Source organism: Nomascus leucogenys, chromosome X (assembly GCF_006542625.1).
Source record: "Nomascus leucogenys isolate Asia chromosome X, Asia_NLE_v1, whole genome shotgun sequence".
Lineage (NCBI taxonomy): Eukaryota > Metazoa > Chordata > Mammalia > Primates > Hylobatidae > Nomascus > Nomascus leucogenys.
The window spans coordinates 94,263,518-94,286,215 of NC_044406.1; the positions used below are offsets into that span (position 1 = coordinate 94,263,518).

At 42.7% G+C, this 22,698-nt stretch overlaps 1 protein-coding gene across 1 annotated transcript in view; it reads left to right on the forward strand.

The window, feature by feature from the left end:
* Positions 1-22,698, forward strand: part of FRMPD3 (FERM and PDZ domain containing 3) — an 83,476-nt gene that overhangs the window by 47,532 nt on the left and 13,246 nt on the right. Inside the window, exon 15 of the mRNA XM_030806514.1 lies at positions 6,924-7,068. Within this exon, the coding sequence (XP_030662374.1) occupies positions 6,924-7,068 (145 nt within the window). The remainder of the gene's footprint in view (positions 1-6,923; positions 7,069-22,698) is intronic.

A 22,698-nucleotide genomic window follows, 5' to 3' on the forward strand; every position in this document is an offset into this window, starting at 1 on the left:
AACATGGCGAAACTCCGTCTCTACTAAAAATACAAAAATTAGCTGGGCATGGTGGCTTGCGCCTGTAATCCCAGCTACTCAGGAGGCTGAGGTGGGAGGATGGCTTGAGCCTGGGAGGCAGAGGTTGCAGTGAGCCGTGATCATGCCACTGCACTCCAACTTGGGTGACAGAGCGAGAGCCAGTCAAAAAAAAGGAAAGAAAGAAAGATGAAAGAAAGAGAAAGAAAGAAAGAAAGAAGAAAGAAAGAAAGAAAGAAAGGAAGGAAGGAAGAAAGGAAGGAGAGAGAGAGAGAAAGAAAGAAAAAGAAAGAAAGAAAGAAAGAAAGAAAGAAAGAAAGAAAGAAAGAAAGAAAAGAAAAGAAAAGAAAAAAGAAAGGAGAGAAAGAGAGAGAGAGAAAAAGAGAGCAAGGAAGGGAGGGAGGGAGGGAGGAAGGAAGGGAGGGAAGGAAAGGAAGGGAAGGAAGAGAAGGAAGGGAAGGAGGGAGGGGGGAGTGGGGGAGGGAGGAAGGAAGGAAAGGAAGGAAGGAAGAAAGGAAAGAAAGAACTGGTTGTGAAATGTTTACCAGCACACAACTGCATAGGATACACTGAAGAAGGACTGTCTGAACATCCTTAACAGGGGACATGGAAGTTAGAAACCAGACTTGGCCCATTTCCCCCTAGACAGGCCACTCTGGTCTGGTAATATTCTATAAGGGTCTGGTGAAATTAAGATGATTCATTTAAAGTACTTCTCAGCCCTGACTGCACATTAGAATCATATGTAGAGATTTAAAAACCACTGGATGCCCAGACTCTTCCTCCCAGACCATTTAAAATCAGAATTCTGGGGGGTTGGGGCCCAGGGGTATACAGGTCTTTACCACTTCCAGGTGATTCTAATTTGTATCTGGCCTGAGAACCACCACCTTAAGTGATATTCTGCCTTGCCCCCAAATTGGCTGGCTGTGCCCAATTAGCCTTTCCCAGTGCTGTGGAGGCAAGAACCAAATATACTGATCCCTTGGGTCTCTAGACCATCGTCTTTTACCCTTCCCCTCCAGGCCCCTGGATTCCATCCTTTTCCTGTTTTCAGGGATGCTAGAGTGAGTGAAGGCTACCCCAGGGAAAATCCTTTTCCTAGTTGGCATCTCAGAGTGCTAAGTGCCTGATAGCTCCCAGGGCACCCTGGGAAGGAGATGTGGCTAGAGCATGTCAAATTAATCCCTGCTGTACCTTCTTCTGGCTGGCTCATGCCTCCAACTCCATTCTCCTTTCCTCATGCTACATTTGAAGATGGCCTGGGCATATTAATTAGTTTTCACTCAGCTTACTTGCTCTTAGTGGAGCAAACATGAGGTAGTATTCAAATATCTTTCTTCAAGAGATGGCAGCCTGGGACTGAGGCATACCTGGGCCATTACCATACCCCATTACCACAGAAGCACATAAGGTGGAAAAAGAAATCATCAAAGGAATGTCCCAAGGGGTATCTTGTGGCCCAGTATGTCTCCTGTTCTCATGTTTGAGCTTTATTTCTCTAGTGCTGTCTGTAGGGACAAGCGTTACATTACACGTCATGATCACTAAAATCCTATCTAAAATAAAAAATTGTTTTTGAAGGTTTCTAAGGAAACTGTCCAACCTTTTTGTTTGCCTGCTTTTGATTTCATTTTTACCTGTTGGCAAAAATTTCATTTTTCTCTTCGCAAAAAGTGCATCTGTGTTCCTTTTACTGCGAGCTGCATTTGGCCCATGCTGGGGCCAGGTTTGCTGTCTGGGGATGCCAAGGAGAGGCTCCTGATGAGCTGTGCTGTGCTGAGCCAGCTGGGGTTGTGCTTGGCCCTCTCTGTGCACAGGATTTTGCTTTCGTGCTGTTTTATTATTAGCACTGGGCTATATTGGGGGTAAGAGGGGAAACTGCAGTGGTCAGACAATGAAGTCAATCAGCCATTCTCCCAGCCTCCAGTCAGTAATTCTGTCCATTAGCCAGCCAACAGCCAGCCAGGCAGCTCAGCGGTCAGAATGTGAGGCTGTTAGGCATTCTGTCTGTCCTGAGCTGGCTTGTCAACCAGGGCATGAGTGAGTCAGACTGCCCTGCAGCCGGCCAGCTCATTAGTCAGCCAGCCATTCAGCCTCTACTTTGGTCAAATGGACTCATATTATATTTGTCAGCCAATGCTATTTTCTCAAAGCTGTCTCCAGCGTCTGAAACCAAATTAGTCACACACGCACACATTCACACTTACCCACCCACGTACCACTCCAGGACATTCTACGTTTGGGTAGCTCTCTATACGTTTTCCTCAAAGTGCTTATCACACCTCGAAATCATATTTATTTGCATGGTTATTTGATTTGGGTTATGTCTTATTTCCTGCTCGATTGTAAGCTCCATGAGGGCAGGAACTAGGTTGGCCTAGTTCTGGAATGAGTGGATGCATCTTTCACTTGGTCATGTTCTCCAGGAGGCATCTAGCCAGTTTATGGCAGCTTGTTGGGTGGACAAAGCAGGGCACAGGAGCATTTCAGCCAGAGGGAACAGCATAGGTTAAGGTATGAAGATGTGAAGGAACATGAGGAACTGTATTTGTAATTGCTGGAGTATAAGGTGAGGGACAGTGATGGGAGGGGAGCACCAGTGGAGTTAATGGGAGATATGGTTGGAGATGGAGGTTGGGTCCAGGTCCTGAAGGGCTTTGTATGCCATTGTAAGGCAGTTGGATTTTCTACAGGTGATGAGCTATTGAAGATTTTAAGTGACCGTGAGACTTGTGCTTTAGAAAGAGCCTTCAGACTTTGGGAGCCTGAGACGGTTGGATCACTGAAAGTCAGGAGTTCGAGACTAGCCTGACCAACATGGTGAAACACCATCTCTACTAAAAATACAAAAATTAGTCAGATGTGGTGGCACACACCTGTAATCCCAGCTAATTGGGAGGCTGAGACAGGAGAATCGCTTGAACCCAGGAGACAGAGGCTGCAGTGAGCCAAGATTCTGCCATTGCACTCTAGCATGGGCATCAGAGTGAGACTCCGTCTCAAAAAAAAAAAAAAGCCTTCAGGGTCATTCAGGGTGTCTCATGCCTGTAATCTCAGCACTTTGGGAGGCTGAGGTGGGAGGATCACTTGAGGCCAGGAGTTTGAGACCAGCCTGGAAAACATAGTAAGACCATGTCTCTACTACTACTGCTACTACTACTACTACTACTAATAATAATAATAATAATAATAATAATAAAGTAGAAAAGAATCTTCAGGCAACCATATGGAGGTGAAGTGTAATCAAGTGGGTAGAAACTAGAGGGAGAAAGGCCAGTCAGGAGGCTATTGGAGGTTCTTGGGTTAGTGTGTCCCAACCTTTTCCATATCATGAGAAATGTCACAATTTATATGACAAAACATACAAACAAATGAGGCATATATATATACCAGATGAGGCAGCTTGTGGCCAAAGGCAATAGGACTGAGAAGCCGAGAGGCTCAGTATCTCAGCACACAGGCCATCCACTCACACATACCTTGAGGAGTTTTGATCTGGCAGGAAGATGATAAGGTCCTGAAATGAAGCAGTGGCAGTAGGGATGGCCGCGATGTGAATACACCTGAGGCAAGCCTAGTGAGTCTTGGGCCCTCCTGGTAGCCGCCATTTACACTCAAACCTCTGTATCTGTATATCCTTCTGCCATCAGTGGCAGGGCTACAGTGGCAGCAAGACAGCAAGAAGGGGTATCTGACTCCCTGCCCCCCAAGTTCATTTCCTTTCCATACTTTTTTGTCTTTATTTTGTTGTATGCAAGTTTGGCCATTCTGTTGTGACTGAGAAACATTCATTAACTGGAGGCACGAAAGTCCCTTCTACCCCTTCCTAATAATGACTAAAAAGTAATACCTGTATCTGGCCCCTTTATCACTGGAAAAAAAAGCCATTGCTCCTCAAGGTACAAACTGTTCCTTTTTCCTCCCAATGGTATTGCACGAACTCCATAGGAGCATCACTAACTTGTTGCCTTAAAGTTGGGGCAGAGTCCAAATGCCTTATTGTGGCATGCATTGTAATTGAATGTACAACAACTATGAAAGAATTCAAGTTAGTATTTGATCCAACACAAGATTGTGTGGTATAGATATAGCACCATATGATTTCTGCAATAGGAAAAGAATTCAAAGGAGTAGACTGGGCATGTTGATTTTTGAATCGCCAGCATAGAGGTTAAAGCAGACACCCTGATGGAGAAGAATCGAGGGCTCTAGACTGAGCTTAGGATATAGCTAGGGTGAGGAGGTTGCACATGAAGAGCCAGCCAAGAGAGAGATGAAGATGGTCAGATTACAGAACCAGAACACAACTCACAGAAACAGAAGCCAAGAGAAGAATTTCCAAAGAAGGTGATTGCTGTTAGCAAATGTAATAACTTGAGATGTGTGATGAATGAATACAATTGTTTCTAGCTGTAAAGAAGTTTCACTTCAGCGAGCGCTGTGGCTCATGCCTGTAAATCCCAGCACTTTGGGAGGCCAAGGAGGATCACTTGTGCCCAGGAGTTCAAGACAAACCTGGGCAACATAGTAAGACCCTGTCTCTATTGAAAGAAAAAAAAAGGCAAAAAAGAAGTTTCACTTCTAGATCAGTTGGCTAACTATGGCCCATGAGCCAAATCTGACTCACTGCCTGTTTCTGTAAATAAAGTTCTGTTAGAACACAGTCACGCCTGTTTGTTTAGTTTACAGATTATCTGTGGCTATTTCCACACTATGGATAATGGCAGAGTTGTTGTGACAGAGCCCGTGTGGCCCACAGTGCCTAAAATATTTACTCACCAGCCCTTTATAGAAAATGTGTGTTGAGGCCGGGCGCGGTGGCTCACGCTTGTAATCCCAGCACTTTGGGAGGCCGAGGCGGGCGGATCACAAGGTCACGAGATCGAGACCACGGTGAAACCCCGTCTCTACTAAAAAATACAAAAAATTAGCCGGGCGTGGTGGCGGGCGCCTGTAGTCCCAGCTACTCGGAGAGGCTGAGGCAGGAGAATGGCGTAAACCCGGGAGGCGGAGCTTGCAGTGAGCCGAGATTGCGCCACTGCACTCCAGCCTGGGTGAAAGAGCAAGACTCTGTCTCAAAAAAAAAAAAAAAAAAAAAAAAAAAAAAGAAAATGTGTGTTGACCCCTGGCCTATGTGAACTACAAAATATTCAACTCAGGCTCTGTGTTGGAATCCTGGGAAAAAGAAAACCACTGCAACTTTAGCTAACAGCTGAGCTGGTTTAGAATCAGAATTGAGCCCAAGGTAATGGTGATTCAGCCAAGGAAGGCTAATCTAGTTAGTGATCAAGTTCTGTCAGGTCTTCATAATGTCCCTTCCTTTTCACTGGACCAGCCACCACCCTAGTGGAGGCCCTAACCACCTCTCTCCTAGACTGTTGCAGTAGCCTCCTCATTGGTCAGAGAAGGGCCTCATTTCTTCTGCCTAATTCTCCTATTTATTAATGCCTGGTCTGGGTGACCCACAGCCCCATGGCTCCCTCTTTAGCCAGTCTTCAATGATCTTTATCTGGAAACCACTGCCCTATTCCAAGGAGAATGTTCCCAAGGCTGACTTCAGTCTGACTCAAACTTGGTCAAGCCACAGTTAAAATTATAATACAGATACTAGGAGGTTTTCTTGAAAGAGTGCTGATTTTCTTGAATAGCATTGCCTGGTCTCTGAAGCAGTTAACCGGTTAACCCCAGGACTAATCTGACTGATTTAGAGTTAGGAACAGAAGTCAACAATGTATGCTAGTATTTCCCAAGGTGGGTTAACAACAACAACAACAACCTTGTTACCATGAGATGTTCTATAAAAATAGATCTTCGTGGTCTAATAAATTCAGAAAACTTAGAATATTAAAGCCTTTCTTCTGAGGTTTCCCAGTGCACAACTGTATATTAAAGAGTCTTATGAATTCTCATAGTAAAACTATCTGCATAGTGTTATTTAACCCAATGTCACAAACATATTTGACCAAGGAGCTCTTTTAATAAGCACCAATTAACAACATCTGAAGGACACAGGGAAATAAAGGAAAGGGGATAGGGAATGACTCTTTTTTTTTTTTAGATGAAGTCTCACTCTGTCACCCAGGTTGGAGTGCAGTGGCACCATCTTGGCTCACTGCAACCTCCACCTGCCTGATTCAAGCAGTTCTCCTGCCTCAGCCTCTGGAGTAGCTGGGATTACTGGCGCCTGCCACCACGCCAGGCTAATTTTTGTATTTTTAGTAGAGACGGGGTTTCACCATGTTGGCCAGGCTGGTCTCGAACCCCTAACCTCAGATGATCCTCCTGCCTCGGCCTCCCAAAGTGCTGGGATTACAGGCATGAGCCACTGCGCCTGGCCGAGCATGACGCTGTGAGCAGAGCTGCAGGCCAGAAAGACTTTAGCCCAAAAGGCAGAGTTACGGCCTGATTCCACAGAGATTCCTCCATGTCCAGGGAGGTGTTCTGGGTGTTACAGGGGCATGTGAAGATGAGCAAGACATAGCTCTTGCACCCAAGGGACTTAGAATCGAGGGTGTTCTAGGCCGTTCTGAAGTCTAACCTAGATTCCCAGCTTTACCCCCGCTCTCCCGGCTGGCCTGTGTATCTGCTGAGCCCTGGCAAACACAAATACAGCTACACAGCAGTCACATGAGGTTATATAATTTTAGTCCTTTTCAGCAAAGGTGGTTCATTAAATGTATGATTAAAGGTTGATTTAATTTTGATACCTGGGTAAGAGGTTAATACAAAGAAATTCTCAAATCAGAATAAACTATTTGTCAAGCCATGTGCCTCAATTTTTGGTTCAGAAAGTATGGTTCCTTTAACTACGCAAGTCATCTTTTCCTAGCTACCATGCCTCTGAAAATGCATCTGCCTCCCTCCTTCTCATGTCTTCATGTTTCTTCCCTTCTTTTCTGCAGCCTCTAGTGCTGTTGATGGAGTGGCCTGAAGCCACCAACTTTGCCTGCCTGATCGCGGGGTACTGCCGCCTCTTGCTGGATTCCAGGAAGATGGTCTTCTCCAGGCCTGCCAGCCAGCCACTTCCACCTCCAATGATCAAGGCAGGTAGGGCTCAACCTCGGTTGGTTTTTGCTGTGCCAGAGGCCCTTTGGACTCTGGAGACATGGAGGGAAGAGCTTCTCTGCCTTAGTGCTCACCCCGTGCCAACAGTGCCTGTTTTGCCAGGAGCCAACACTGTACCACTATATCCTAGCTGGCACAGCCCAGTGGGAAAGACAGCTGGCCTTCACATGTACTTGTTCCACAAAGGATACCTGTGACAACATTGTGATTGAGTCAGCCAATGAATGTATTATTAAAATAGTAAACAGGATAAATAGAGCCAATTAAATGGTTGCATTGGATCTAAGGCAAACTTAGTGGTGCAGAGATCTAGAGGAAATTTACAGGTGTTCTGGCTCAGTTGAAGTGAAGATGAAAATGAATATAAAGGTCTGATGAAAAGTAGGTGGCTCAAAGAACAGGTACTTCACATATTAGACCTAAGGCTCATGTAGATGCAGTAAGTGCTCCCCAACCCTAGCACCCAGAAATAATAGGTGAAGCTGAGACTGACATCCAGTAGTTTGCTCTCCTCACATGCTGAATACTCTCAACCCACTTGCCCTTGCTGCTTGACTATTTCTTTCTTCAAGGCTGTGGTTTTCTGAGTAGTTATATCACACTTTGGGAGGCCGAGGCAGGCAGATCACTTGAGGTCAGGAGTCTGAGACCAGCCTGGCTAACAAGGTGAAACCCTGTCTCTACTAAAAAAAAAAAAAAAAAATACAAAAAATAGGCCAGGCATGGTGGCTCACACCAGTAATCCCAGCACTTTGGGAGGTTGAGGTGGGCAGATCACCTGAGGTCAGGAGTTTGAGACCAGTCTGGCCAACATGGTGAAACCCCATCTCTACTAAAAATACAAAAATTAGCTGGACGTGGTGGTGTGGACCTATAGTCCCAGCTGTTTGGGAGGCTGAGGCAAGAGAATCGCTTGAATCCAGAAGGCGGAGGTTGTAGTGAGCTGAGATCATGCCACTGCACTCCAGCCTGGGTGACAGAGTGAGACTGTCTCAAAAAAAAAAAAAAGCCAAGTGTGGTGGTGGGTCCCTGTAATCCCAGCTACTTGGGAGGCTGAGACAGGAAAATTGCTTGAACCCAGGAGGCAGAGGTTGCAGTGAGCCGAGATCCCGCCATTGTGCTTCAGCCTGGGTGACAGAGCAAAACTCCCTCTCAAAAACAAACAAACAACAGTAGTCAGATCAGATCTCGATCGAGGTGTTTGAGAGCAGACGCACACTCCTGATGGATGGCCCAGACCTAGAAGGCTGTGGACACCCCCCTCCCATACACATCTTCTCACCTCTTGTCTCTTAATCACGATCATCATGACATGCCTAAGTTTTCATCTCATGACATTGTCCATTGGAACTGAATGGCAATCCACCAAACACAGATTTGGGAAAGGATAGGTGGCCCCAAGGCATATGAAGGAGATTCCACATAGAAAAGCAAAGGAGCTGACTTAGGATAGTAAGAAACCAGGGGGCTGAGTTGCTGTAAGTCTCCAGGTGAACAGCTCTGAAGAGGCGGCCATACTAGCAAACCTACAGATGGCCGAATGAAGAAAAAGCCAGCATTAGCACTATCACTGTCACTTCTGGTCTTCCTCTCTCTAATCACATCCAAGTAAACTATACCTCCTACTGAACAGGCTAGAGAGGGAGAAAATGAAAAGGGAAGACAAAGTGAAGAACCTGGAGCCCAGCCAAAGACCAAATGTGACAGTGAAGATTATTTGGAGGGAATCCACTTTCAGAAGGCACTGGAGGTGGCTCTGTAGTCCCACCCTACCTAACAGTTTTTTGTCATCCCATCAGCACCCTAGCCAATGCTGGCCCCAAGTATTCCCCTTGCTCTGGGGATAGTGACACCAAGCACAAGAGGGATATGTGCTTCCTGTGTTCCTGCAGCCTCACTGAACACATTCGAACATTCCATGTTGCTTTTCCAAAGGCAAATCTGTTTTCTTGCATTCTCTATGGGCTAGGTGTGGCTTTAAAACACCCCACCCCCCACCACCTTCCTGACTTCTGAGATCCGCCTTGGGCCTGCAGAATGATGGGGGCTCAGGTTGCCTCTAGCACAGGGCCTCTGTGTCCATGCAGGAGCCAGATGGACCACTGTGATGTCTCTGTTTTGCGGTACTTCTCCCTCTTGGGGTAGAAATAATCAGCTCAGGGGCAGAGACCTACAGAAAGTTCTGCTCTTCCTTCCCCATCTCTTCTGGCCAGAAACATGAGAACTTGAACTAGGTATCATCTCCCTAGGTACATGGTTTAAATCTTGGGCCCCGTTATTTTTAGGTGCTCTTGGTGGGTGGAGTGGGGCAGAGTGAGCCTCACAGCTCTACCTGAGTTCACTGAGCTGCCACTGCCCCAGCAAAGTTTTAGGACTCGGTGTGCACATTTTGTCTCATGGCCACTAAGAAGGGAAGGGCACAACTGAGGAGACCTCAGCTCAGGTTACAGTGAAGGGATTATCAGTTCCTGATATTGTAGACTTTTAGGACCGAGGTCCAAAGTTGAAATCAGTTTCCTACACCAGCCCTTACTTTCATCCCAGAACAGAAGCCCCAGTGCCAACTGTTGTTCCTTAACAAAGGCCAATAGGGAATAGGCATCCTCCCAACCTTATCTGGGCTTTTCCCCCAGGGTCCAAAGCCACAGCCCGGTTAGGTCCTGGTCTCTCAGGAAAGGGAGGAAGAGGTCTGGCCAGCTCTATTCTTGTCCCACAGCAGCTACTGGTTGTCAGCAAGTCCAACTCAGGGCTCAACCTATTGGGCCTGAAGGATGAAGTTAAACCAGCAACTGGGAAAGTGAAAACATCACCTTCCTTCAAGTCTCAGAAAAAAAAGGAGAATGGGGACATGGTAGGGAAGGGACTCCCTCTTGGGCTTTATCAGTAGCTTCACCAAAGGTACTACACTTATTCACTTAACAAATCAAGCACTCGTCATGTGCCAGGTGCAGAAGAAGCAGCCATGAATAACAGACATAGTCCTTATGATCCTTGCCCTCACATAGCTTACAATCTAGTAGAGGGGAAATACTGACAGATGATTAAGAGGATAAGTCCAATAACGTAAGTACTTTTGCCTTTATATATAAGAGATTCAATAGATACAACAGAGCAGCGCCTGGGTTTGAGGGCCCAGAAAGGCTCTGAGCTTAGAGAAAGGTCCAAAAAAATGCCAGTTCTCTATCTGTAATGAGGTTGTGGGCAATCCAAAGGCAGCTACCATCTTTCTGCAGCCCTGAGCTCTCTGTATCCTGGGGTAATCCAGGAAAAAAAGGCTTTGAGAGCCTCAGTTGGAGGAACTCACTCTACGTTTTCTACCGTGGTTAGAAAATAGTTTGGTCTGATGAATTGAATATTTTGGTTAACGGCTACTATATATCCCATGAGTGGCTTACCAATTTTCATGTAGTTAAAACCCAGCAAAATGTACAGAGTACTAAAGTAAGACTGAACATAGTAGACTTGTTTTGGGTGATTCAGAAAGAACATGAGATTCTTGCAAGGCCTCTAGGTCGTCATTATGACCAGTGATTATTGGACTATAGAATAGAGCAGGGCCAAGTACTAGAATGCTGGCTGAGTCAATGTCACACAGACTGGATATTTATATATATAAAAATAAGCTGCATATATTTTCAAACATAACTCCAGTTGAATCACTGTCCTGTTCTTTGCAAGCATTTTTTTCTAGTCAGTCTTCTGAGTGACTGAGTACAGAGGGATAGATTAGGGCAATCCCCTTGGGGAAAGCTGATGAGCAATTTACAACATATTTGCAATCTGGGAGGCATACTGTCCCGAACCATCAGCCAGCCGCACCTGGCATTTTACTGGCACTTCTAATCTTCTGCCAGGAGGAGATTTGGGATTCTTTGGGCACATTTTGTCTTCTGATCTGGAAGTCATGGTACCAAGTGGTGGACAGGGCATTACCTGGCCTTGGCAGTCTAGTGCTTAGAGATGTTTCCATCTTGCAGGGAGGGAAGCCACCCTTAGAACTCCAGCCTCTGCCTGAGAGGAGTCACAATCTGCTTATTGGGCATGCCACTGGGAGCCACCTTTGATGGCAGCTTATTGCCAGGCTGGCTCTCCTGATTGCTCAGCTGTCTCATAGGTAGTTAGCACCTGGTACATCCCCAGGACCTGTGGACAATGTCTTGGTGTAGAGAGACATCATGAACTTATAGTTCATACTCCTGGCTGATTGCTCCTCTGGAGCACTTATTCCCTAAGTCTCAGAGGCCTGGATGGAGGGTAATTAAATATTTCCCCAACTGACCTAGAGTTCCCTAGATACAGTAAAGCCCAGTAAGGCCTGAACCAACCCCACTCATTGATTCTATATTTAAAGTGGCAACATGGTCTATGGAAAATTGCAAGAGCTTGAGATCTGAAGTCACAGAGACTTGGGTTCCAGTCCCTATTTTGCCATATCTTAGCTATGTGATCATAACTAAATGCCAGAAACTTAGTCTCAGTTTCCTCATATGTAAAATGAGGATAATACTATTACCTACCTCATGAGGAATTTGACAGGATTGTGTGAGATAAACCACATAAAGTCCCTTCACAATACAGACTACCCTTTTTTGCTCTGTTTGTTTGTTTGTTGAGACAGAGTCTCGCTCTTTTTGCCCAGGCTGGAGTGCAGTGTCATGATCTCGGCTCATTGTAACCTCTGCCGCCTGGGTTCAAGCTATACTCCTGCCTCAGCCTCCTGAGTAGCTGGGATTACAGGTGGCCACCACCATGCCCAGCTAATTTTTTGATATTTTTAGTAGAGGCAGGGTTTCACCATTTTGGCCAGGCTGGTCTCAAACTCCTGACCTCGGGTGATCCGCCTGCCTCGGCCTCCCAAAGTGCTGGGATTACAGGCATGAGCCACCATGCCCAGTCTTTTGCTGTTTTTTTAAAGACTGAGAGTTCATCATGTGCCCAGAGCTGTGCTTTAAAAATAAATAAATAAACAGCTTCGTTTAGATATAATTTTGAGGCCATAAAATTCACCCATTTGAAGTGCACAATACAATTTTTTAAATATATTTAATATATTCACAGGGTTATACAGCCATTATCACAATCTAATTTTAGAACATTTTTTGCCCCTCCCAAAACAAACTCTGTACCCATTAGTGGTCACTCCCTATTTCCCTCCTAGTCACCGCCCAGCCCTAAGCAACCATTGGTCTACTTTCCTTCTATAGCTTTGCCTATGCTGGACATTTTGTGTAAATGGAATAATAAAATATGGTCTTTTGTCACTTGCTTTTTTCACCTAGCATGTTTTCATGGGTCATTCATGTTGCAGCATGCACCAGTACTTCATTCCTCTTTATTGATGAATAACATTCTATTGTATGGATATACCACATTTTTTTATCCATTCATCAGTTGATAGACATTTTTTTCCCACCTTTTGACTATTATGAATAATGTTGTTATAAACATTCATGTTTATATGGGGACAGTTTTTATGGGGACATATGTTTTCCTTTCTCTCCAGTATATACCTAGGAATGGAATTGCTGGTCAAATGGTAGCTCCATGTTTAACTTTTAGAGGAACTGCCGAATTGTTTTTTAAAGAGACTGTACCATTTTTCACTTCCATCAGCAATATTGGAGTGTTAAATTTTAACCATGTCTTTGCCAACACTTGTTACTGTCCATCTTTTTTTTTTTTTGGAGACAGAGTCTCACTCTGTCACCCAGAATGGAGTGCAGGTGCACAATCTCAGCTCACTGCGACCTCTGCCTCTTGGGTTCAAGCAATTCTCCTGCCTCAGCCTTCTGAGTAGCTGGGACTACAGGCATGTGCCACCACACCTGGCTAATTTTTTGTGTTTTTAGTAGAGTTGTGGTTTTGCCATGTTGGCCAGGCTGGCCTTCAACTCCTGACCTCAAGTGACCCACCCACCTTGACCTCCCAAAGTGCTGGGATTATAGGCGTGAGCCACCACACCTGGCCATGTTTTTATTTATTAATATGTCTGTCATAGTGTGTGTGAAGTGGTAGCTCATTATGTTTATGATTTACAGTTTCCTGATGGCTAATGATGTTGAACATCTTTTCATGGGCTTATTGGCCACTTGTGTGTCTTCTTTGGTGAAATATCTATTCAAATCATTTCTCCATTTTTGAATTGAGCTATTTCACCATAAATGTGAGAGGTTATTTGTGAACTCTCAATTCTACTGCTTTGATATATACGTCTATCCTTATGCCACCACTTTACGGTCTTGATCACTATGGCTTTGTAGTGAATTTTGAAATCAGAAAGTGTGAGTCATCTTACTTTGTACTTCTTTTTCAAGACTGTTTTGGTTATTCTGGGTGTCTTGTGATTCTATATTAATTCTTGAATTAGCTGTCAATTTTGACAAAGTCAGCTGGGATTTTAACAGAGACTATGTTGAATCTATAGATCAATTTGGAAAGTACTATCATTATAACAATATTGATTGAGTCTTCCAATCCATGAGCAGAGAATATATTCCAATTATTTAAATCTCCTTTAATTTCTTTCATAAATGTTGTATAGTTTTCAGTGTACAAATTTTGCACGTCTTGTTTTTTTCTCTTTCTCTTTTTTTCCTTTTTCTTTTTTTCTTTTTACTTTAAGTTCTGGGATACATGTGCAGAATGTGCAGGTTTGCTACATAGGTATACATGTGCCATGGTGGTTTGCTGCTTCTATTCACCCGTCCTCTAAGTTCCCTCCCCTCGCCCCCGCATCCCCAACAGGGCCTGGTGTGTGTTGTTACCCACCCTGTGTCCATATTTTCTCATTGTTCAACTCTCATTTATGAGTAAGAACATGCGATGTTTGGTTTTCTGTTCCTCTGTTAGTTTGCTGGAGATGATAGCTTCCAGCTTCATCCATGTCCCTGCAAAGGACATGATCTCATTCCTTTTTATGGATGCGTAGTATCCCATGGTATATATGTACCACATTTTCATTATCCAGTTTATCACTGATGGGCATTTGGGTTGGTTCCATGACTTTGCTATTGTAAATAGTGCTGCAATAAACATAGGTGTGCATGTGTCTTTATAGTAGAATGATTTATATTCCTTTGGGTATATACCCAGTAATGGGATTGCTGCGTCAAATGGTATTTCTGGTTCTAGATCCTTGAGGAATCATCGTACTGTCTTCCACAATGTTTGAACTAATTTACACTCCCACCAACAGTGTAAAAGCATTCCTATTTCTCCTCAGCCTCACTAGCATTTATTGTTTCCTGACTTTTTAATAATCGCCATTCTGACTGGCATGACATGGTATCTTATTGTGGTTTTGATTTGCATTTCTCTAATGATCAATGATGTTGAGCATTTTTTTTTCTTTTTCTTTTTCTTTCTTTTTTTTTTTTTTTTTTGGAGACAGAGTCTCACTCTGTTGCCCAGGCTGGAGTACAGTGGCGTGATCTCGGCTCACTGCCACCTCTGCCTCCTGAGTTCAAGCAATTCTCCTGCCCCAGCCTCCCGAGTAACTGCAACTACAGGTGCATGCCCAGCTAATTTTTGTATTTTTAGTAGAGATGGGGTTTCACCATGTTGACCAGGCTGGTCTCAAACTCCTGACCTCAGGTGATCCGCCTGCCTTGGCCTCCCAAAGTGCTCAGATTACAGGTGTGAGCCACCATGCCCGGCCCTGTTTTTTTTGTTTGTTTGTTTGTTTTTTTGGTTGTTGAGCATTTTTTCATATGTTCGTTGGCTGTGTAAATGCCTTCTTTTGAGAAGTGTCTGTTCATATTTTTTGCCCTCTTTTTTACGGGATTATTTTTCTTGTAAATTTGTTCAAGTTCCTTGTAAATTCTGGTTATTAGACCTTTGTCAGATGGATAGATTGCAAAAATTTTCTCTCATTCTGTATGTTGCCTGTTCATGCTGATGATAGTTTCTTTTGCTGTGCAGAAGCTCTTTAGTTTAATTGATCCCATTTGTCAATTGTGGCTTTTGTCGTAATTGCTTTTGGCATTTTTGTCATGAAATCTTCGCCTATGCCTATGTCCTGAATAGTATTGCCTAGGTTTTCTTCTAGAGTTTTTATGATTTGGGGTTTTACATTTAAGTCTTTAATCCATCTTGAGTTAATTTTTGTATAGGGTGTAAGGAAGGGGTCCAGTTTCAGTTTTCTGCATATGGCTAGCCAGTTTTCCCAGCACCATGTATTGAATAGGAGATCCTTTCCCCATTGCTTGTTTTTATCAGGTTCAATGAAGATAAGATGGTTGTAGATGTGTGGTGTTATTTCTGAAGTCCCTGTTCTGTTCCACTTGTCTATATGTCTGTTTTGGTACCAGTACCATGCTGTTTTGGTTACTGTAGCCTTGTAGTATAGTTTGAGGTCAGGTAGCACGATGCCTCCAGCTTTGTTCTTTTTGCTTAGGATTGTCTTGGTTATACAGGGTCTTCGATGATTCCATATGAAATTTAAAGTAGTTTTTTCTAATTCAGTGAACTACATCAATGGTAGTTTGATGGGAATAGCATTGAATCTAGAAATTAATTTGAGCAGTATGGCCGTTTTCACAATATTGATTCTTCCTGTCCATGAGGATGGAATGTTTTTGCATTTGCTTGTATCCTCTCTTATTTCCTTGAGCAGTGGTTTGTAGTTCTCCTTGACAGGGCCCTTCACATCCCTTGTTAGCTGTATTCTTAGGTATTTTATTCTCTTTGTAGTGATTGTGAATGGGAGCTCATTCATGATTTGGCTCTCTGCTTGTCTATTGTTGGTGTAAAGGAATGTTTGTGATTTTTGCACATTGATTTTGTATCCTGAGACTTTGCCGAAGTTGTTTATCAGTTTAAGGAGTTTTTGGGCTGAGATGTTGGGGTTTTCTAAATATACAATCATGTCATTTGCAAACAGAGACAATTTGACTTCCTGTCTTCCTATTTGAATACCCTTTATTTCTTTCTTTTGCCTGATTGCCCTGGCCAGAACTTCCAATACTATGTTGAATAGGAGCGGTGAGAGAGGGCATCCTTGTCTTGTACTGGTTTTCGAAGGGAATGCTTCCAGCTTTTGCCCATTCAATATGACATTGGCTGTGGGTTTGTCATAAATAGCTTATTATTTTGAGATATGTTCCATCAATACCTAGCTTGTTGAGATTTTTTAACATGAAGGGATGTTGAATTTTATTAAAGGCCTTTTCTGCATCAGTTGAGATAATCATGTGTTTTTTTGTCTTTGGTTCTGTTTATGTGATGGATTACATTTATTGATTTGCATATGTTGAACCAGCCTTGCATCCCAGGGATGAAGCCAACTTGATTGTGATGGATAAGTTTTTCGATGTGCTGCTGGATTCGGTTTGCCAGTATTTTATTGAGGATTTTTTCATTGAAGTTCATCCGGGATATTGGCCTGAAGTTTTGTTTTTTTGTTGTGTCTCTTCCTGGTTTGAGTATCAGGATGATGCTGGCTTCATAAAATGAGTTAGGGAGGAGTTCCTCCTTTTCAATTTTTTGGAATAGTTTCAGAAGGAATGGTACCAGCTCCTCTTTGTACTTACACTCTGGTAGAATTTGGCTGTGAATCCGTGTGGTCCTGGGCTTTTTTTGGTTAGTAGTCTATCAATTACTGCCTCAATTTCATAACTTGTTATTGGTCTATTCAGGGATTCAACTTCTTCCTGGTTTAGTCTTGGGAGGGTGTATATGTCCAGGAATTTATCCATTTCTTCTAGATTTTCTAGTTTATTTGCATAGAGGGGTTTATAGTATTCTCTGATGGCAGTTTGTGTTTCTGTGGGGTCAGTAGTATCATTTTTTATTGTGTCTATTTGATTCTTCTCCGTTTTCTTCTTTATTAGTCTAGCTAGTGGTCTATTTTGTTAATTTTTTCAAAAAACCACCTCCTGGATTCATTGATTTTTTTTTGGAGTGTTTTTTTGTGTTTCTATATCCTTCAATTCTGCTCTGATCTTAGTTATTTCTTGTCTTCTGCTAGCCTTTGGATTAGTTTGCTCTTGCCTCTCTAGCTCTTTTAATTGTGATGTTAGGATGTCGATTTTAGATCTTTCTAGCTTTCTGATGATGTAGGCATTTAATGCTATAAATTTCCCTCTTAACATTGCTTTAGCTGTGTCCCAGAGATTCTGGTACATTGTCTCTTTGTTCTCCTTGGTTTCAAAGAACTTCTTGATTTCTGCCTTAATTTCATTATTTACCCAGGAGTCATTCAGGAACAGGTTATTCAATTTCCATGTAATTGTGCAGTTTTGAGTGAGTTTCTTAATCCTTAGTTCTAATTTGATTGCACTGTGGTCTGTGAGACTGTTTGTTATGATTTCATTTCTTTTGCATTTGCTGAGGAGTGTTTTACTTCCAATTATGTGGTCGATTTTAGAATAAGTGCCATGTGGCACTGAGAAGAATATATATTCTGTTGATTTGGGGTGGAGAGTTCTGTAGATGTCTATTAGGTCCACTTGATCCAGAGCTGAGTTCAAGTCCTGAATATCCTTGTTAATTTTCTGTCTCTTTGATCTGTCTAATATTGACAATGGGGTGTTAAAGTCTCCCACTATTATTGTGTGGGAGTCTAAGTCTCTTCATAGGTCTCTAAGAACTTGTTTTATGAATCTGGGTGCTCCTGTTTTGGGTACATATATATTTGGAATAGTTAGCTCTGCTTGTTGAATTGTTCCCTTTACCATTATGTAATGCCCTTCTTTGTCTTTTTTGATCTTTGTTGTGTTAAAGTCTGTTTTGTCACAGACTAGGATTACTACTCCTGCTTTTTTTTTTTTTTTTTTTTTTTTTTGCTTTCCATTTGCTTGGTGAATTTTCCTCCTTCCCCTTATTCTGAGCCTGTGTGTGTGTTTGCACATGAGATGGGTCTACTGAATACAGCACACCCATGGGTCTTGACTCTTTATCCAGTTTGCCAGTCTGTGTCTTTTAATTGGGGCATTTAGCTCATTTGCATTTAAGGTTAGTATTGTTATGTGTGAATTTGATCCTGTCATCATGATGCTATCTGGTTATGTTGGACACTAGATGATGTAGTTTCTTCATAATGTCATTTGTCTTTATATTTTGGTGTGTTTTTACAGTGGCCGGTACCGGTTTTTCCTTTCCATATTTAGTGCTTCTTTCAGGAGCTCTTATAAGGCAGGCCTGGTGGTGACAAAATCCCTCAGCATTTGCTTGTCTGGAAAGTATTTTATTTCTCCTTCACTTGTGAAGCTTAGTTTGTCTGGATATGAAATTCTGGGTTGAAAATTCTTTTCTTTAAGAATGTTGTATATTGGTCCTCAATATTTTTTTTAGACAGGATCTCACTCCATTGCCCAGGCTGGAGTGCAGTGGCACAGTCTTGGCTCACTGCTACCTCTGTCCCCAGGGTTCAAGTGATTCTCCTGCCTCAACCTCCTGAGTAGCTGGGAGTACAGGCACATGCCACCACACCCAGATAGTTTTTGTATTTTTAGTAGAGAGAGGGTTTCACCGTGTTGGCCAGGCTGGTCTTGAACCCCTGGCCTCAAGTGATCCACCCACCTCGGCCTCCCAAAGTGCTGAGATTACAGGCGTGAGCCACAACACCCAGCATGGCCCCCAGTCTCTTCTGGCTTTTAGAGCTTCTGCTAAGAGGTCCGCTGTTATTCTGATTGGCTTCCCTTTGTAGGTGACCTGGCCTTTCTTTCTGGCTGCCCTTAACATTTTTTCCTTCATTTCAACCTTGGAGAATCGGAGAATCTGATGATTATGTGTCTTGTGGTTGATCTTCTTCTTCTTTTTTTTTTTTTTTTTTTTTTTTTTTTTTTTGAGACAGAGTTTCGCTCTTGTTGCCCAGGCTGGAGTGCAATGGCACAATCTCAGCTCACCACAACCTCTGCCTCCCAGGTTCAAGTGATTCTCCTGCCTCAGCCTCCCGAGTAGCTGGGATTACAGGCATGCACCACCACACCCGGGTAATTTTGTATTTTTAGTAGAGACGGGGTTTCTCCATGTTGGTCCGGCTGGTCTCAAACTCCCGACCTTAGGTGATCTGCCTGCCTCAGCCTCCTAAAGTGCTGGGATTACAGGCGTGAGCCACTGCACCCAACCTTGCAGTTGATCTTCTCGTGGAGTATCTTAGTGGTGTTCTCTGTATTTCCTGAATTTGGGTGTTGGTCTGTCTTGCTATGTTGGGGAAGTTCTCCTGGATAATATCCACAAGTGTGTTTTTCAACTTATTTCCATTCTCCCTGTCTCCCTGCAGTACTCCAATCAATCGTAGGTTTGGTCTTTTTACAGAGTCCCATATTTCTTGGAGGCTTTGTTCATTCCTTTTCATTCTTTTTCCTCTAGTTTTGTCTGCATGCCTTATTTCAGCAAGGTGGTCTTCAAACTCTAATATCCTTTCTTCCACTTGGTCGATTCAGCTATCAACAGTTGTGTATGCTTCATGAAGTTCTTGTGCTGTGTTTTTCAGCTCCCTCAGGTCATTTATGTTCCTGTCTAAACTGATTCTAGTTAGCAGCTCCTCTAACCTTTTATCAAGGTTCTTAGCTTCTTTGCGTTGGGTTAGAACATCCTCCTTTAGCTCAGCATAGTTTTTTATTACCTATCTTCCGAAGCCTACTTCTGTCAATTCGTTCTTATCATCCTCCATCCAGTTCTGTGCCCTTGCTGGAAAAACGTTGTGATCATTTGGAGGAGAAGAGGCACTCTGGCCTTTTGAGTTTTGAGCTTTTCTTCATTGATCTTTTTCTTATTTTCATGAGTTTGTGTAGTTTCAATCTTTGAAGCCTCAAAGACCCTTGGATGGGGTTTTGGTGGGAGCTTTTGTTGTTGTTGATGCTGTTGTTGTTGATGCTGTTGTTGCTTTCTGTTTGTTTTTCTTTCAATGGTCAGGTCCCTCTTCTGTAGGGCTGCTGCTGTTTGCTGGGAGTTCACGTCAGGCCCTATTCATCTGGTTCACTCCTGCGCCTGGAGATGTCGCTCAAGGAGGCACCTCCCTTGGCTGGGGGATGGGGGCTCCTTTGCCTTGTGTGGCTCTCAGGTGGGCCACCTCACCACACTATTCTTCCTTCCTCTCCATGGATCATGCTGACCTCCTGGTCAGTTCTGATGAGAGAACCTGGATATGTTGGTTGCCAGTAAAGGATTCACATGCTTATTATGGTTCTTTTCCATGAGAAACTTGATTGCCGCTGTTTCTAGTCAGCCATCTTGACCCCGCCTTGTCCTCCTTTTTAAATTCATAACTAGTTAAAAGACAAAGTCGAATTTTAAAAAGACAAATTATTAAGTAAAATAAGGTTTAAATAATAAAAAATAAGTATATTTGTAACTGTTCTTTTTTATGTTACTGTAAATAGAAGGGCTTTCTAATTATATTTTCAGGTTGTTCATTGCTAGTGTATAAAAATAGAATTGAGGTCGGGCATGGTGGCTCATGCCTGTAATCCCAGAACTTTGGGAGGCCAAGGCAGGTGGATCATTTGAGGTCAGGAGTTCAAGACTAGCCTGGCCAATATGGTGAAACCCTGTCTCTACTAAAAATACAAAAAATTAGCTGGGTGTGGTGGCGTGCACCTGTAGTCCCAGCTACTCAGGAGGCTGAGGCAGGGGAATCGCTTGAACCCAGGAGGGGGAGGTTGCAGTGAGCCGAGATTGTGCCACTGCACTCCAGCCTGGCGACAGAGCAAGACTCCATCTCAAAAAATAAAAATACAAAAAAAATTGATTTTTTGTACATTGAGCTTGTATGCTGCAAGAGATAGTTTTACTTTTTCCTTTCCAATCTGGATGTCTTATATTTCATCTTAATTCCTAATTGCCCCAGCTGGAACTTTCAGTCAGTACAGTGTTGGATAGAAGTGGTGAGAACATCTGGACAGACCCCAGACTGAAAAGAAAAGAAAGAAAGAAAAGAAATGGTGAGAACAGACATTCTGGTCTTCTTCCTGATCTAAGCTTTTATCCTTTCATTTGAATCAAGTATGATGTTAGCTGTGAGTTTTTTATAGATAACCTTTATCATACTGAGGAAGTTCCCTTTTATTCCTAGTTTATTGAGTGTTTTATTATGAAAGGGTGTTAGATTTATGTTTTTATTTATGTTTTTGTGCATCTATTGAGATGATCATGTAGTTTTTGTCCTCTAGTCTATTAACATGGTGTATTACATTGATTTTTGGATGTTAAAGCAACCTTGCATTACTGCAATAAATCCCACTTGGTCATGGTATGTAATTCTTTTTATATGTTGCTGGATTCAGTTTATTAGTATTTATACACCTCTGGGTCATGGTGTATAATTCTTTTTAGATGTCGCTGAATTCAGTTTGCTGGTATTTTGTTGAGGGATTTTGTGTCTGTATTCATGAAAGACATTGGTCTGTAGTTTTCTTGTGACATCTTTGTCTGGTTTTGGTATCAAGGTAGTACTGGCCTCATACAATGAGTTAAGAAGTGTTCTCTCCTCTTTTGATTTTTGGAAGGGTTTGTGAAAGGCTGGTATAAGTGCTTCTTTCAGCATTTGGTAGAATCCACTAGTGAAGTCACCTGGGCCTGGACTTTTTTGGGGGGTGAGGGAGGAGTTTTAATTCCTATCCTAATTCAATTTCTTTTCCTCTTATTGTCTATTCAGATTTTCTATCTTCTTGATCAGTTTTGGCAAATTGTATCTTTCTTTCTTTCTATCTTTCCTTCCTTCCTTCCTTCCTTCTTTCTCTTTCTTTCTTTCTTTCTTTCTTTCTTTCTTTCTTTCTTTCTTTCTCTTTCTTTCTTTCTTTTTTTGAGATGGCGTTTTGCTCTTGTTGCCCAGGCTGGAATGCAATGGTGCAATCTTGGCTCACTGCAACCTCCACCTCCTGGGTTCAAACTATTCTCCTGCCTCAACCCCCCAAGTAGCTGGGATTACAAGTATGTGCCACCATGCCCAGCTAATTTTTTGTATTTAGTAGAGACGAGGTTTCACCATGTTGGTTGGGCTGGTCTTGAACTTCTGATCTCAAGTGATCCACCTACCTCAGCCTCCCAAAGTGCTGGGATTACAGGTGTGAGCCACTGCACCCAGCCTAAGTTGTATATTTCTAAGAATTTGTCCATACCATTTAGGTTATCCAGTTGATATATCCTTATTCATATTCCCTTATAATCAATTCCATATCTGTATGGTCAATAGTGATATTCTTTCTTTCATTCCTGATTTTAGTAATTTGAGTCTTCTCTCTTTTTTGTTTGATCTTTCCAGCTAATCTGTTCAAAGCACCAACTTTTAGTTTCATTGATTTTCTCTATTTTTTTTTCTATCCTCTATGTATTTCCTTCCACTTGCTTTGGGTTGTTTGCTCTTCTTTTTTTGCCTTTATTTTTGTTTTGTTTTTAATTTTTGTGTGTACATATTAGTTGTATATATTTATGGGGTACATGAGATGTTTTGATACAGTCATGCAATGTGAAATAAGCACATCATGGGGAATGGGGTATCCATCCTCTCAAGCATTTATCCTTTCTTTGTGTTACAAACAATCCAATTATACTCTTTTAGTTATTTTATTTTATTTTTATTTCAATAGTTTTTAGGGAACAGGTGGTGTTTGGTTACATGGATAAGTTCTTCAGAGGTGATTTCTTAGATTTTGGTGTACCCATCACCCG